The sequence below is a fragment of the Malaclemys terrapin genome, chromosome 1 (genome assembly GCF_027887155.1).
Source record: "Malaclemys terrapin pileata isolate rMalTer1 chromosome 1, rMalTer1.hap1, whole genome shotgun sequence".
Classification (NCBI taxonomy): domain Eukaryota; kingdom Metazoa; phylum Chordata; order Testudines; family Emydidae; genus Malaclemys; species Malaclemys terrapin.
This window is the reverse complement of record NC_071505.1, coordinates 88855119-88872703: the sequence shown is the minus strand read 5'-3', so window position 1 is coordinate 88872703 and position 17585 is coordinate 88855119. Positions and strand designations below refer to the sequence as shown.

General features: G+C 39.7%; 1 protein-coding gene across 10 annotated transcripts in view; it reads right to left on the bottom strand.

Annotated features, from left to right (window-relative positions):
• Positions 1–17585, bottom strand: part of ATF7IP (activating transcription factor 7 interacting protein) — a 171001-nt gene that overhangs the window by 39581 nt on the left and 113835 nt on the right. For 7 of the 10 annotated variants that reach the window (XM_054029971.1, XM_054030001.1, XM_054029934.1 and 4 more), the window contains one exon: positions 14349–16134. The exons of 2 other annotated variants lie outside the window; for them this stretch is intronic. In XM_054029971.1, coding sequence (XP_053885946.1) covers positions 14593–16134 — 1542 coding nt within the window. In that variant the 3' untranslated portion in view covers positions 14349–14592. Of the gene's footprint in view, positions 1–14348; positions 16135–17585 lie in introns of those variants that run through there. One more of the 10 variants, XM_054029953.1, reaches the window with a different exon arrangement.

The following is a 17585-nucleotide window of genomic DNA, read 5'->3' as shown; positions in this document are numbered from 1 at the left end:
CTAAGGCTAGGTCTACACTACCCGCCTGAATTGTCGGGTAGAAATCGACCTCTCGGGGATCGATTTATCGCATCCCATCCCCGAATTGACGCTCTTACTCCACCAGCGGAGGTGGGAGTAAGTGCCGTCGACGGGAAGCTGCAGAGGTCGATTTTGCCGTCGTCCCTACAGCGGGGTAAGTCGGCTGCGATACGTCGAATTCAGCTACGCTATTCGCGTAGCTGAATTTGCGTATCTTAAATCGACCCCCCGTCTCTGTGTAGACAAACCCTGAGTCTTTCAAGAATCACATACAAATTAGTTGGCAAGTAGAATGAGGTCTATCTTAACTTCCTACAAATGTGGCCTTGAGCTCCCATGTTCTTGCAGAGCTCTTGAATTTAGAGAAGAGAGCACAGAGTAACAGGAAGCCCTGGCAATCAGACATTTAAGTATCAATTCATACTGTTTTCTTAAGATGGATTGAAATGTTCTGTCCCCAGGGTCCAAGGGAGAAATATTAACCTCTAATGGAAAAGAGGGTATTTTTCACAGATTGAGTGGCTGCCTAGCCACTACTTGGAAAAAGTGGCCACTTGTTCCCAGTGTTGGAGAGGGTGAGGGAGACTGTAGAGCTTCCCATGGAACTATGGGCTAGAGGACATAAGAACTCTGGTTACATCAAACCTCTGCCTGTCACAATCAAGTTACATAAATTCATAGATTCCAAGGCTGGAAAGGACCACTGTGATCATCTAGTCTGACCTTCTGTATATCAGAGGCCATCAAATTTTCCCCAAATAACTCCCAGAGCATATCTAAGGAATCCAAGTTCTTGGGGAAGGGAAGATCTTATCTGAGTTTCCCGAGGGAAGTATTTCTTACTACCTGTTCCCTACTATTTGAAAATCCAGGTCCTCCCCTTTCAACTGAAGGCTATGCTTTGACAAGGGGCTGCGAGGAATATCCTCTGCTACTCCTCCTGTAAGTAGCGTGGGAGAGGAATCAGCTCACTGTGATCTGTGGCATGTCACAGCCACAGTGTGGGCTTTTTGCCTGTTGGCTGGCTGAATGCTCCACCAGAAGCCAAAACAGCTGCCTGAAACAGAATCTGACATGAACAGAGTAAAGAACATGAGATAGTGCGTAGAGGTAATGGAGCTGGGGTGAGGAGAAAAGCACTGCTGGAACCTGGTGATTAGTCCTCATTCTGCCTAGCAAATCTGAACAACAGAAGGAAATCCACGGTCCAGTCTGCCAAGTAAACAGGAGCAGAAACAAAATGCTTTTTTTTTTTTTTTTTTTAAAAGGCATATGATTCTAGAGATCGTTCTGTACCTAAGAACATGCAACAGATTTGCTAGTTTCTATCCCCTCTCAGAACCAGGCTCTCACTTTTCAGCTGCAACATAAAGGTTGCCCAAACTCAGTGGAAGTTTAGTCATCTGTAACAGTAGGGGAATGAAATCGATAGCTGCCTTAAGGGTGGACAGCAAAGCTTTTTAAATTTTCCTAGCCGCCTATATATGTTAACGTATATACTTTTAAAAAACCCAACTTGCTTCTGTCTTTCATTTCTTCTAGAAGTTTGCCCTTTGTAGCCTGTGTAACTCTGTGTTTTATGAAATGATGACATCACAAACCTATGGGCATGTTAACCATGGACTAATCTGAGCTCCTCCTAATGTAAGTCAATAGGTCAATAACGTGCCATCGCTGGTAATTAGCAACAATGGTCAATGATGGGATATTAAAAGTTACTACAGAGAACTTTTTCCAGAGGGTCTGGCTAGAGAATCTTGCCCGCATGCTCGGGGTTCAGCTGATCGCCATATTTGGGGTCGGGAAGAAATTTTCCTCCAGGGTAGATTGGCAGAGGCCCTGGAGGTTTTTCTCCTTCCTCCGCAGCATGGGGCGGGGGTCACTTGCTGGAGGATTCTCAGCAATTTGAAGTCTTTAAATCATGATTTGGGGACTTCAACAGCTGAGTCAAGGGAGAGAATTCCTCCAGGAGTGGGTGAGTCAGCTTTTGTGGCCCACATCATGTGGGAGGTCAGACTAGATGATCATAATGGTCCCTTCTGACCTTAGAGTCTATGAGTAAGAGTCTTTTCTCCTCCCACATGCTAGAAGGCAGCAATATAACAATTTTAACCTAAACAATTAACTTTCATCAAGACACTGTAGGAATGTTTATGTGACGGATGCAACAGAGAGGGGAATATTACTTACATGTGCTTGGCACACAGAGCAGTGCGGTCAGAAAATAAAGCTTAAGTCCCTCTTGGGTTTTTATGATGAGGGGTTTATGGCCACTATTTCTGAATTTTAAAAATCATTAAAATAAGGACTTTGACACATAAACAAAACAGATACGGATGGCCATGGATCATTGAGTCTCTCAGGCAAAAAAATGAACAAAAACTTTAAAAAACCTTGAAGGTCATTTTTAAACAGAAACTGGTCACAAGACTCTGCTAGATCCTCTCTCTTGAATCCTACTGTAAAAGTAGCACTGATGTTTATAAACCTTAATACCAAAAAAAGCAGAAATTAACTACTAAAAATTCCATTTGCTACAATATTCTTTATTTGATTCTCTTCATTTGGCATATTTTTGACATTTGTTTTTGTATGGTCAATCTGATAATTCTGCATCATGAGAATTTTGTATGTTTAACTTCTAGTGGTCATATTTTATATTTATTTATGCAATAGTGCACCTTCTGTAGAGGGTGAATAATAAAGAAAAATTAAGTTAATTTTCTTTGTGGTTGTTTTCATACTAACACCATTAAAAGCTTATGCCAGAGTTTCTTTCTAAAAGGAATCCTTTCCCAGTAATTTATAAGTTTAAGTGTAAAAAAGAACTCTGTTCTGAAACTTAATGTCAAAGGTCACACATCTTGAATATTAATACTTTTAAAAAACAATTACGGGATTGCAATAAGAAATTAATTTATGGTTTCTGTATTGTTTATAAGCTATCTTTTTATGCTCCTATTAATGTGTTCATATTTGTTTTTCAAATTGGTCTGGTGAATTTCACTTTCCAAGTAAGCCATTTCATGGCAAAGTGATGCTTTCCAGACTAGCAGATTTCACTTTGAAGTCTGCTGTGCAGCCAGCCCAACAAGATTAACAATACAGATTGGAAGGCACAAGAGGAGTGTCAGTAAACAAGAGAGAGAGGACAGAAGAGACAGGGAAGAGTGACGGAAGAATAAACAGGCAACAGATGGATAAGAGGAGGAAAGTAAAGGAGGAAGAAAAACCAATGAGAGGGGAAAAAGAGGCAATAGATCAGAACCGGGTGCAGCCACCTCCACCAATCCTGGAAGCAATATGCAAGTGCTTCACAACGCCACTTCACGTCTCATTTAGTGTGGTTTATTCTACCTGAAATACATGGCCAGTGGGGAGGAACCAAGTGGCCATTAGGCACTGCTTTATCTCTGATCCAAGTTTCTCCTAAAAAAAACCTCATTTCTTAAGCAGTGAAAAGGTAATCAAGACTCCAGTGCCTTCTTATAGCTGTAAGATAGTATGCACACCTACAACACTGTAAAAATAATCTCTACCACTGCTCTTCTGCTCAATTTGCTTGCTGTGCATAGCAAGCAGATCAAACTGGGTGAGGGAGAAGAGTGTATTGGCAATAAGCAGCTCTTCCACACTACTAGCAAGTTCAGGGATGTGAAAGAGGAAAGACATGGGTAGGAGGGAAAGCAAAGCAGGTGACAAAGTACAAATCTCCTTCAAACCAGTGACAGACTGTGCAATTCTACTTTTGTGGGGTTTAATTCAAATCCTAATTTAAAAAAATAGTTTGACCATCTATTTACTGCAGTGTTTAGAAAACTACACAATGAAAACCGTGTATAAAATGTATTTGAATTGGGGGGGGGGGGGGGGTAGGAGGTGTTTATATTTAAACTTGGCATTCCTGAGTCTTCTACAGGTTGCAGCCATCTTACTGACAAGTGATCTGGCACACTGGCTGTGACTAAGTCTGTATGAAAGCCAGCTGGAAATATGTTTGTCTTTTATCATGACACTCTATACAGGTAATTGTAATGAAATAATACTAATTTCAAATGTCAACTAATAGGAATAACTCAAGAGGTCTAGACGCCAAATTTCACACACCTTCAGATATAATGTGATAATTTATCATCTGCTTCCCCCAATTCTACCTCAGCAATTCTTTCTAAAAAGAAAGAACTGCATCACTGCATAATCTGACAAGCACTCGCACTGACCAGTGAGACAGGTCTTAGAAGGTGTGTGTCAGGAGCAAAGCAGGGATAAAGCACTTTTCTGTGCCTGTAGGAATAAGGAGATATAAGTGAAGCCTTCCTATAACTGGCACAACACAAATTCTCACAGAAGACAAAGAAATATACCTACCACACAATCTAAGAATGAACGACTCTTGATGAAAGTAAAATGGCTGAAACCAAAGTATTTGCTTTGACCAACTAGTTAAAGTCTATAGTACTAGTAAATGGGGTCACCATAATATGTAACTGCAAGAAGATGCCTTCATTTGGGAGGATGTCACCATGTAGATTTGTAAAAAAATCTAGATGCACACTATTAATAGTTCAAAAATGGGTAAAAGTTCTCTGAAAGCATGTAACTATGTCCAAGTAGTTGTCCCACAACATAATGAAAAGCAGCCTCTGATGCTTTGTAGTAATGACATGGTGCTTTACTGATTCTGAAGTCATTCCTCCTCTCACTACTTGGAGTTTGGAGACATTGGGGTGAGTTAGCACACTGAATTCCACAGCTAAAACTTTTCACAGACTTGAAACATTTTGTTTTTCATGCTCCCTGTAAAGCACACTGCAGAGAAAGATACAACCTCTGAGCTTGGCACCAGAAAGCCTTTCAGACTACCTCTGCCATGTACAAGGCGGATACCAGTTTACATTTTAACAGGCAGCAATACCATTTTTATGAGAAATCTTAAAATACAGGGAATGAGATAGGAGAAATTTAAGACCAAAAAAAGGTTAAGGAGGCTAATGGTCTGATCAAGACAGCTATAATTCTGAAAATCAGCTTAAAGAGTAGTGGCTGGCATATCAGGCAACATACATCAATTAACATAACACTAATGAATGGAACTCTGGGAAAGGAACCTTTTGGGTACTGCAGCTAAACAAAGAAATATATGTGTAGACTTTTCTTTATCACTGTAAAACCTTGATTTTTATTGCATGGAAAACATTTTGGAGAAAGTTAACAGGTATTTCCCCCTATTTTATTTATAAAGCAGACACTATATATAATTGTAAGAGCTGTTTTGGTATTATATAACGCCATGGTTCAGATGATCACATCGAAATAACAATGCATTGTTATTTATATAATGCCACCTGCTTTATATAAAGAAACATTTAATTAAAAAAAAAGAGAAAAGAAAACTTTAAAAAACTCAAAATGCAAAACTGAAAATTCATTCCAGCCTAGTAAATATACATATTCTGAAGGTTATCTCTGGCAGGTCCACAGAATACAGACCATTTTTTATTAATATTAAAACAGTTTCTATAGTAACAAAATAGAAAAAAAATAAATTCAGAGTGCTCTAAAACAGACAAAACTGTGCAGCATCACATTACTATCATACAAGACGCACCAAGGCGTTATATAATAGCAAAATCACACTTAAACTTTGAGGGGGGAGTTAAAACTGGGAGTACTCTGCTTATTTAGGGTGTTTTGGGGCCTGGCACGGTCTTTTTTCATCTGGGTATGAAACTACAAATTTTGACCACACACATGCACACACTAAGAATTGGTTGGAAAGTAACAAGTTCAGCATTTTTCAACATATTTTAGCCCCACAGATTACTTCAGAATCAGATGTATACGGCCACTTAATAGTTATGAGCTCCAAAGCAATTATGCTCTTTCCTTCCTACAAAGTGTATTAAATATTCCAGCCTTGCAAAACTGTCATGAAAATTTACCAACCCAGGTACCATATCTATGACAGTAATGAAAAAGCTAAGTTTACTCGCCTTTTACTCCAAGCAAGTAGAGTTTTACATGGCTGACATTCATTTTAACATTGTGTGGGTGCACACACAAAGTGCAAGTACTGCCAACAGACATTTTCTGTAGTATCTTTGGAATGGGACCGTAGTGTTCCCCTCACCCCCATTCAGAACTGCTCATTACTTTCTTCAAAACAAGAACAAAGCAATTTGAACAAAAAAAGGGACCAGCAGAGTAACCAGTTTTAATATACTCCTATTTATCATATACCCTTTCATTTCTTTACTCAAATAATGTAAACTGGCTCTATTTCCACAGGGATTTTTAATTAAGCCTCATCTATTTTCCCATAAATATAAAAATTATTAGTGGATAAAGTTAGGATCCTTAGCACAGCCAATTCTAATTCTAACAGCAAAATCTTAAGGAATAAGCAACTGAGATACCACTTCATGCATTTCTCACTCTGTTGCTGTGGCTTTGCATTTTTAAGTTATGTAATTAAAAGGGTATATAATAAACACATGCGTTGCACACACAAACCAACATCTCTACTGTTCTTTGCTTTTGTAAGGTGAAACATTTACTTTGCTCCCTCAAAACCCATTGCCCACCCAAAAACGATAAGCATCACCAACAGGCAGGCATGAACTAGGGAAGATCCCAATACAACAATCTGTGAGAAAATACACTTTTTTTTTAAAAAAATCAAGGTTTAAAGCAGTAGATACAAATAAGCTGCAGCGAGCTATCTGTGGCTAATGTAATGGCACAACTCAGTTGACCTGGTTATTTTAACACTTGGCTGAATTTTCTAGTCCCAACCCAGCTCTATAAACACTAGTAAATTTTGCTTGTTGTTGAAGATGGCTGTTAGTGACTGGGGGTAGTTTTCCTAGCATACTCAGGATCTCAGGGAAAGATGCATCATTTTAAAAGTTGGGAGGTTTTGGAGGAGGATTGCTTCATTCAGAAGCACTGCATGTTGCTGAATTGGGCAGCGCTCAAATAGTGATGGGATGTCAATCCACGTTAGTACAGTTTCTGTTCTGCCCTAAAATCTAAGGCTATGTCTATACTATGGACCTTACAGCAGCACAGCTGTAAGGTCTCCTGGGTAGTTGTTCTTTGCCAGCGAGAGAGAGCTCTCCTGCTGGCATAATTAAATCACCCCAATGAGTGGCGTTAGCTATGTTGGCGGGAGAACCTCTCTTGACAACAAAGCGCTGTCCACGCCAGCACTTCTGCCGGCGAAACTTGCATTGGTCAGCGGGGTGTTTTTTTTCACATCCCTCACTGCCAAAAATTTTACTTACAAAACTGGTAGTGTAGACAAAGCCCAAGTCTTGGACTTAGAATTAGTCTCAAGTAAAGGTTCCACCTTACAGATTGGAAATAACTGAACCTTAGCAGCACAAATATATCTTCAATGTCAGAGACATAAAAAACAGTGTCTAGTTTTACATACACAATGTATACATGTTTATTTTCAGTGAAAAACACCATGAAACACAAGGAAACATTTTAATCAGTAATGTTTCAAAAATATGAAATGTATATTAATAGCTGCTTATAAATCTTTAAAGCTGACATGTCCATTCTGATCACATTGTTTCCCAACAGACACTGCATTCATTAAGTTTATCACATATTGCAGGAGAGGGGAGGGGAGAAGAAAGTTGTAAGTGTATTTTATTTATCAACATCTTACCAAGTGAATTTAGAATTGTCAACAAAGCTCTATTAATAACCAAACAAGTCAGGGAGTGTTGGAAACAATGGGAAATGGGTCACTGATCATGTTAGCTGAAAAGATAAAATGCAGAGATAAGGCATGAACTCAAAAGGATTTTATTTGTTCTGTGAAAGGATAAAGTGCACCCCAGATTAGGGGAAGGGAGGAGAAGCGACTGTTTAAGTGACACAAGGATTTAACAACAGTTTGTACCCATCACTGAACAGGTAAAGATTTCAATCCAGCCATTTTAATGCACCTAATATTCATTTATAATCTGACATATATGTCTTTCATCAATATATTAAAAGGCAGTATATTCTCTATGTCATAGCCCTATGTTTATACATCGTATATATTGCATATAATGTATAAATCAGGTATCTAAATTAGGATAATAAAAATACTTCAAAAATTATAACAGATTTGAAATATAATTGAAATAGCATCTGTCTCCTTAGAACCATTTATATATTAAGCTTTATATTAAGTGCCTGCCATGTTTTCAAAAGTATACTTCTAGGTCCTGAGGCATTGGGAGGAGCATGATGAAAGGGGCAGTGACTGGATAGTAAGAGCAAGTGAAAGTTTAAGTTATATTTTATAGTCTCCTTTTAAATTAAGTGCAATAAGCTTTCCTCTCCTCTCCCTATGCTTTCTTTTGGGGAGGTAAGGTGAAAGGATAGAAAAAGGAGAACCAGATTAGCTGCAATCTGAAAGTCCATGGATCAATTGCTGCTTAATGGTAGATCTATGTTGAACTAATTACCATTGTGCAACTCTTCAGGGTAAAACAGACATGACAGATTAAAAACAGAGTAACACTAAGATGATTTCAACCCTGGCTCTCCGACAGTTTGGACAATTAAGGTTCCTGGGGTGATGGTGTGTGAGAGAGAAAGTCCATGCAATGAGGAAAATTGATTTTCTAGATCTCACATACTGTAGATTAGGTGGGAATTAATTCCTTTTATAACAGTGAATAGCATAAAAAAAATCTCAGTATGTTGTGAGGAGTTGGGCTGACTTCATAAGCGCAACTGGAATTTATGGCTCTCCCTTCAGGCTGGCAGCAGAGATTTCCCAACACTATTTGCAGAACGGACAAAACGTGAGAATTCTTTCTGACAAAGGCCTCCATGACTCCCAGCACCAAGGTTTTAACATGAAAAGGGGATTTAAAACTGAAGTTTCTAGGTGTATCAGAATGAGGACACAGTCGTCGTTTCCCACACTGCTTTGGGAGCTCCTGCTGACAATCAACTCTGCCTTAAGAAATGGATGCTAATTACTAAAAATGGCAGACACCCTTCCAAAAACTGAGCTCCATATAGCAAGTAAGGAATAACTAGTATGAAGCTTTTCAGCTTCTCAGGAGTAAGTCCAATTACAGAAACTACAGGAGTAGTAACAAATTCTTTTAAAATGCATTTGTCATATTTAATGCTTTTAAATGAATTTTAATTGCTGATAAGAGTGCCAGATTGACAGGTCTGGAGACTGAAATTCAGTTTTTATAACAGGTAGATTACAGGTAGGGGCAGTACAAGTTGCACATAAACGCTGCCCTCAAATGTACCTTGCCCATGACTAAGGAAGAGAGAGACCATATAGAATCATAGTACTGGAAGGGACCTTGAGAGGTCATCTAGTTCAGTCCCCTGCACTCATGGCAGGACTAAGTATCTCCAGGGGTTCTCGCAACAAATTTTTTGGTGGCCTCAGAGTGCAGCCACCAACTCTTGCTGGTGGGCACTATGACAATTTTTCCTAAAATACTTAATTAACTTTATGTGCATATTTATTTGTTTTTCCTATACATGTTCAAATCATTGTAATTTATTTATGTAGGATTTTTTGCAGTTGTCCCTATTCTTTACTGGACCTAAACAGACTAGAAACACAAATAAGGTGCTTTGCACGTTTTGCTTTCTTTGGTTGATTTTTCCCCCCCCCCAAAGACTTGCTAGCTAGTAAGTCTGCTATTGTGAAAAGTAGTAGTTGTATATTTGTTAATATCACTTTGCACACAGGGGCAGCTCTATGTTTTTTGCCACCCCAAGCACGGCAGTCAGGCGGCCTTCGGCAGCACGCCTTCGGGCGGTCCGCGGTCATGAGGATTCGGTGGCGTTTCTGCGGGTGGTCTGCCGGTCCTGCGGCTTCGGCATACCCACCACCGAATTGCCGGCGAAACTGGGACCGACGGACCTCCTGCAGGCACGCCGCCGAAGACCGCCTCACTGCCGCCCTCACAGCAATCAGCAGGCCGCCCCCCACGGCTTGCTGCCCCAGGCACGCGCTTGCTGCGTTGGTGCCTGAAGCCGCCCCTGTTTGCACAGCAGATTTACTCATTCTTGGCAAGCTGGAGGACAGATTAAACCCTGGATGGGGAGGTGAGTAAGGAGGGCCAGGGGCAATGGGGGACTGGGTAGGAGGATGCAATAGGGGTCAGGGTGATGGGACAGAGGTGAGTCCGGGGCTGGAGCCTGGGGTTCTGCTGCATGGGTGGGGCCTGGAGGCAGCGGGGGCCAGTGGTGATGTGAAGAGATGAGCCCAGGGACAGAACCTGAAGCCCTGTGCTGGGGGACAGAGCCTGCTATCCACCACCAGGCTGAAGCCAAAGCCCAAGCCCCACTGCCCCCAGCAAGGTAGGGAATTCATATTGGTTGCCTGCTCCTACGGTGTTTGTGGCTCCAGAAGGAGGTGACTCTGGGGCAGGGGCTGCTGCTTTGCTCCCCCCAGCCCTCCCCCCCCCTCCCCCCCCAAACAAAACCACCCACCATCCAGGCATCTGTGGCTGCAAGAAAAAACTCTGGGAGCCGCATTTGAGAAACGTTGATCTAGACCATTCCTGACAGGTGTTTGTCTAACCTGCTCTTAAAAATCTCCAATGATGGAGATTCCACAATCTCCCTAAGCAATTTATCCCAGTGCTTAACCACCCTGATAGTTAGGAAGTTTTTCCTAATGTCCAACCTAAACCCCCCTTGCTGCAATTTAAGCCCATTGCTTCTTGTCTTATCCTCAGAGGTTAAGGAAAACAATTTTTCTCCCTCCTCCTTGTAACAACCTTTTACATGCTTGAAAACGGTTATCTTCCGTCTTCTCTTTTGTGAACTATATAGAGGGGGAATAGGTAGGTTCAGTCTTCATATCCTTTTCCTTCATCTCTCTGCTGACACTGACAATAAGGAGGCCAATTAGCATAAACGTTGATCGCTTCTGTGATGTGGACACATCACAAAGAACTGGACTGAAACCAAATAGCTCTCATATAATAAATAATTTTGCTTATTCCTCACCATGATCATATCTGAACTTCCAACAGAAATGAAACGCTCTATATATCCTATTACATATCATGAGCCATCATCCTGCTCCTCTACCTCGGCTGTTTTGAAAGAAACACAGAACTTTGGTGGTACCCATTGAATTTCTAATGGGGTAGAGGGCTGTTTCAGCTAAGAAAGGTTTGAAATAAATTTATACCAATTTTTAGCAATAACCCACTTTCAAACAAGACACATATTCCTGTTCCAACCAGAAACAGCGTTTTCCACTTCTGAAATTTTTCCCACACAGGAAAAGATAAAAATCTAGTCATACTGCAATCAACAGTTTCAAACTAACAGGAGTCAAAGTAATGCTGAAAATACAGCATGCATAGTTAATGGCAAAAAACAAAAACTTGGGTTTCAGAAATTGGCCAATTAAAAAGCTACTCAAAAATCTTCCCCACAGGAGTGGTTGCAATAGAAGTCCAATTAAAATTTACTTTTTATTTATATATAAAAATAAATAAAATCACCAACTAGCCTTGTCCCAAAGAGTGAAACCATTAGCTTTGCAGTATGCCTTTACAGTAAGTCACACAAAATGCAGTAAGATCAGAACAGGGCATGTGGGTAAGTATGACCACAATAAGCAGCAAAGGGGACAAAAAGGAAGATTGATATATATTTTTTTGTCAATAGCACTGTTTCTGTTGGATATTGTTCAAGTTGAAAGTAAACGGTTGTTCTCTAACTATAGATAAGTCACATCACAGAACTACCTGAGATTATAAGGATGAGAAAATCCCCCCCCCCCCCATATAAAGGGTAATCTGGAAAGTGCTATGCATATATTTTCATTCTTGTGTAAACTTGGACAAAGCTTTTTAGAAGAAGCAATTCAGCTTGCTAGTCCAGCAGAACCATGATTATTATTATTATTTTTTTTATGAATCCCTTATTTAGGACCTTAATTTACTCAAATTCTTTAGCATTCCTATGCCTTGGGGTAGGCTATTGCATGGTTCCCCTATATTATGAGAGTTTAGGTCGTCCCTTAATTTTCAGTTTTCCCTCTTTCTAGATATTAGAAACAATTGTTCCCCTTCACACCCCAGCTTGATTTGCTTCATCCTACAGTAAAATGATAATACTGGGTCTACTTTGTTTCTACAGGAGTCACTAGTGCAGTGGTTCTCAACCTGTGGCCCAAGCAGTATACAGCTGCGGCACATGTGACATCCTCAGGGCCATGCAGGTAGTACACATATTGTGTGGATATGACTCACATAAGAGGGAGAGCTGCCTATGCTGCCCATAATGGTAAATAGGTTGAGAACCACTCCACTAAAGTCATAAATGTAACATGCTAAATGGAAGGCAGACAGTTGGACAGCAGTAATTTAAAACAACTATATTCTGACAATCTGCAAAAAGAGACAGGACCATCATGAAAAAGGCAAGTGGAACAAACAAACATAATACTTAAAATTTAAATAGTGCTTCTAATCTTTAAAGCACTTTTCAAACTAATTAATACTTAACATGCCTCATGAGGAAATGGAGCTTTATAGACTCATTTTACAGACTGGGAAACAGAGGTAGGGAGTTTAAACAACTTGCCCAAGGCCACAAAGGGAGTCACTGTCAGAGTCAGGATTAGAACTCAAGAGGTTTCTAGCACCTAAGTCTTCTGTTCAAGACATCTAGGAAACACATTAGATACTTGAAAGTTTTCTCCAGCAAGAAAGTCCTTCTGTGAGTTAGGAGTTAATAATGGTTAAGTTACTATCTAACTTAGGGTTTATTTATAGTATCCTTCATTACACTGCGTAAGCACTTCATTAGTAATTTAGATCAGGATAGTGAAGTTCTTAGGGGGCTTAAGCTAAGTGCATGTGCACACACTCCTCCCCCAAGGGACAAAGTCAATTTGAATTTTGGTTTAAGAAAAAACAGAGGTAGTTTTAAATACTACATTTTCCCCTCTTCCTAAGTCTCTCTGCTATTTTTTGTGGTTTTACAATCAAAATTTTCACATTTAAATATCTTCTCTTCTCTCTCCTATTGAACACTAACATGTGCAATTGATGGACTAAACACAAAAAATCTGGCAAATACGCAAAGTAAAAATATTTTTTCTTAGCTTTCATTTATCATAATCTTAGGTATTACATGTTACAATAGGTAAAAAAAATTCAAACACGATCTTTACTTTGCCAATGTCCTTTTAAGAAAATTCATGGAAAAGGGCAGCGAGAGGTACTAAAGTCATTGGGCTAAATTCTCTAGGATGGCTCATTTAAAATTAACTCCTCCTACTCCTTTCAACTCCTACTCTTCTTCACTGCTGAAGCAGCATTTATAACTTATTTCTAACACATTCACTGGCAGGTGCTAAATTTGTAGCCTGTAAGAAACTCCTTTTTTGTGAAATGCGATGATAGGATTAACTTGCCGCAATCAGGCAGTGACTAATATACTAAGTCCATAGAGCGAACTAAGTAATTTCTAAAATAGGTTGGGAGAGAACAAGACTTCCTGACCCACTTCCTCTTGGTGAAGGAATCTGATGGAAGATTACACTGCACTGAACATGTAGGTTAATAATTTTATCTTAATTTGCATATGCCAACCAAATGCTACATTCAATTCTGGAAAGGGGAGAAAACAGAGTCAAATGTTCATGACTCCTGTCAAGTGCAGGAGACATCCTTTTTGGCTAGGGATAATGTGAAATGTGATGGAAATCCAGTACGGGGGAGATATACAAATAGTTAAGATGCGCATGAACGCAAACAAACAGCCTGTCAGCTGTATCTATTTGTATTTCATGGGGCCGTTCTATTTCCTTTGCAGTTGCTATAAGATTTTTTCCCCCCCTGTTCCATGTACCAGTAGAAGGCTGTGCATTTTGATATGTTATCATGAAGTGACTTTGGGGACGAGAATGTTTAAGAACTTTTTCTTTACCTATAACTATGAAAGGGGAAGGAGGAGACCTGTAGAAGTGCAAAATAAGAAATAAATCCCAAACTCTCCAGATCAGGACCAGTATATGACGGTCAATTTAGAAGTATGCTAAAACCAGCACAATCCCAGTTCTTGTCCTAATAAGGATGAAGTCAGTTTGGACAGAAAAAGAGAGAAGGTGATCAAATAATTGCTTGTGTGATAGTGCATGTATAAAAACCTGTAGTGTATTTGTGCCTACTCCTCTTAACTATCAGTATTCTCCTCTTTGTAAAAGGCTACATCATAGCCAGCAGGCACAAGATGGTATAACAATAAACACACCCTCTCCATAAGTGTAAGATATAAAGCAACACTTACTGAAGTTGGCATTATTTAAAGGCTCTGCTTGACCAACTTTAGTCCCAGCTGCTGTAAAAGGTCATGCAGACTCCAAGCCTTGCTCTTTCAAAATTTCTTTTCACAGCTCACTTCAGGGGGCACAGGCAGGATACTTCTTGCTGAACTAAGCAGTAAGAAATTTCCTTAATGCCCCAAGTGCAAAATAAATTCAATCAACAGGAGAAGGTTTCCTTTTTCTACCTTAGCAATGAATCTCAATTGATTCCTTTTATAGATGCATCAAGTCATTGGTTCTTGTTTTATCACACGGTTTATAAACACAGGTTCACTACAGCATCCTTGAAGAGCACTGGTAGTCACACTGGTTATGTCCTTGGGAAGAAGCACCTTGGAAGAGCTATGTTTCAACATCACGTGACTTTTAGAACTCAGAGCCATGTGTCCCCCAGGGATTAAAGTCACATTAGTGCTGGGTGTCACATAGTTGCTGGCAGGTGCAATAGATTTCTTAGGAAATAAAGGCATTTTGCTTTGTTCTAAAATGACATGTTTTACAGAAGAAGTGGAAGCATCAGATACTGGTTCTTTTACCACTTCATTTGGAATAGTGTTATACAGATAATTGGGAGTGTTACTCTCCATTATATCCGACCAGGCCCTGTAGCGAATTTCTGCAGTTCCCCAGTAATGTCTAACAGCAGATTCAGAGCGATGGCCTGTCACTGCCATGATCTCTCTGGGCCCCAATCCTGCTTCACATAGTAACTGGATGGTAGTAGTTCTGAGAGAGTGATTGGTATATCGTTGGGACAGCCTGGCTGCCACACTTATCCTGGGCATCATTGTACCCAAGTAGTTCACTCCCATAGGTTCCCGTTTGTACCAGACAGGCTGCTCTCGCATCTGCTCTGTCGTTAGTTTTAACGGATGCAAGTAAAAGGCAGGGGGTTCAGGTGGCAACTTAGACAAATAAAGCTCCAAGGAAAAAACAGGACAGTTTGGGTCTCCTGGCATATCGTACATTTTACCCATTTTATGGGGGTCTTCTGCAGCTCTCCCTTTGCCAGGATATCTAAACATAGCATACCGTCGCCCATTCTTGTCCTTCTCAACAACAAAGGCATCTGGAGCCAAGTCTCTTAAGATTTCCCTCCCTCGTTTGGAAAAATGTAATTGCAAATCAAACCACACCTTGTTGACCAGTGCCAGAGGACTATGTAACCCCAGCACACCAGACAGCTTAATCTTACGTAAATCCTCAGCTGCTATGGGAGGGTGGTGGTGAGTTTCATCCTTCCCCTGCATGCGCAGCATCTTCAACACACTCACAAACACCATATTAGCACTGGCAAACTCTTTGTCCTTCATTAGGCAAATCTGACGATTATAGGGTAGCATTTTGAGATGCCGGTTCAAGCCAGCACGCATGGACTTATAACTTGCCACACTGTAGGTATTTCCATCATGGTTCCTTATTGTGTAATAAAACTCTCTTAAAATATCATTGAGTTCAGTTACAGGCACCAATTCAAAGCTAGGATCCTTGCCATTTTTAGCCAGCCACTGCTTTAGTAGATTAGCAGCCCAGCCAGTCTGCTTGTGGGTGTTTTTGATGCTCTTAGCATCCTCTTCCTCCTCCTCCAAGCCAAACAGGACATCCTCAGGGAAGTTAAAATTCGTCTGTGTTGCTTCTACTGGTTCTTTACTGTCTGATGAAGTCTCTTCCTGTTTCAACTGGTTTTCGAAACAATTGATCAAAGTTGTACCATCAAATATGCCACAGGTATACGGCACACTGCGAACTACTTTTTGTTCTGAGAGCTGTGAAGTGCGGAGTAATACATAATATTTTGGATTTTACATAACAAAAAGCAGGTGGCATTAACTGGATTTTTTAAAAATGACATGGCATGTCTTAATATCATACCTCTCTAGCCAAATTTTTAAAAATTTTTAGATCATAGTAACCATGGCATTACACATGCTTTAATTCATTTCATTGACAGCAGCCCTAGAAACATATAATGTAACAAAAAGCTGAAAACCGGAAAGCATAACGCATTTTTCCTTTCGTGCTACATACCCACCACTTAGATGGACCACTACCACCACCAACAGGGGTTGTTCCTGCAAAATCTTTGCCGGGTTTCAGATTTTGTCAAACATCAAATATTCTTAAACATATATCTTACTCTGACATTAACAACTGAGATTTGAATCCATAAATTTGTCAACTTTTTCTGTATTTCAGAGATTAAATATATATATAGATATCAAGTATGAATCACATTTTGGTAGCTATAATCCACAGGTATTGAAGAAAAATTAAGTACCAAGCTACCATTTTTAGATACTCAATGTCAATACATCATTTACAGATGGCAGTGATTGGTCATTCTAAAATATTTGTCATCTATGCCAAATCACTACTGCTATTATGTTTGGGGGGGGGGGGAACACCAGCCCAGAAGATTTTTCTCCTGCCCTACAGATTGAACATTATCTTGAAATACCATTAAACAGGGGAATGTCACAAAATAGAATTTATTGTCCTGATTTTCCCCTCTCAGTCTATATACTAGTTAAACTCTACTGAGTTCGATGGAATTACTTCTCATTAATACCATTATTAGTGGGAGGGGATTTAATTTTAAAATACAATATGCAGAAAACCGACTACAAGTAATTTTTAAATGATATAATTTTCCCATTTCACTTCAATGCAAGTTCAAAAGAGGTCCCAAGACATGAGGAGTTGGGAGAACTGCAGATTCTTCTTTACTGTCTAGTGGGTATTTCTACAAGAAGGATTTTGTGGTGTGGTACACAGAACTGAAATATTAGATACTCAATTAATTTATTCCCATCTGACAGTCCATTGGCATAGTGAGGCAAGGAGAAGTTTGCAGTAATTTCACAGGTTTGCAGCTTTCAAATAAATAAAGTTCAGAAGCTGTAGACAAACCTGGGTTGTGTGCTTTTGTATCAAACATGTTTTTAGTGTTCTTTGGAAGAAAGGAATTAACTCATCTATTTACACAAAGTTGTTGGTCCTAATTATACTGGGAATCTCTGCAAATATTACCAAGAGCTCATGTTTCTAGTAACACTATGGGTCAGAAGAAGAAAAAACAAACAAACATGAATTGAACACAAGAAAGGAAAACTAGAAAGGAAGGAAACAAGGAATTTAAGTTGTTTGGTTGCAGGATGAGAGAGACAGGTGAAGATCTATGCTCCTGTGGATTATAACTTCAGAATGTTGCATAGAA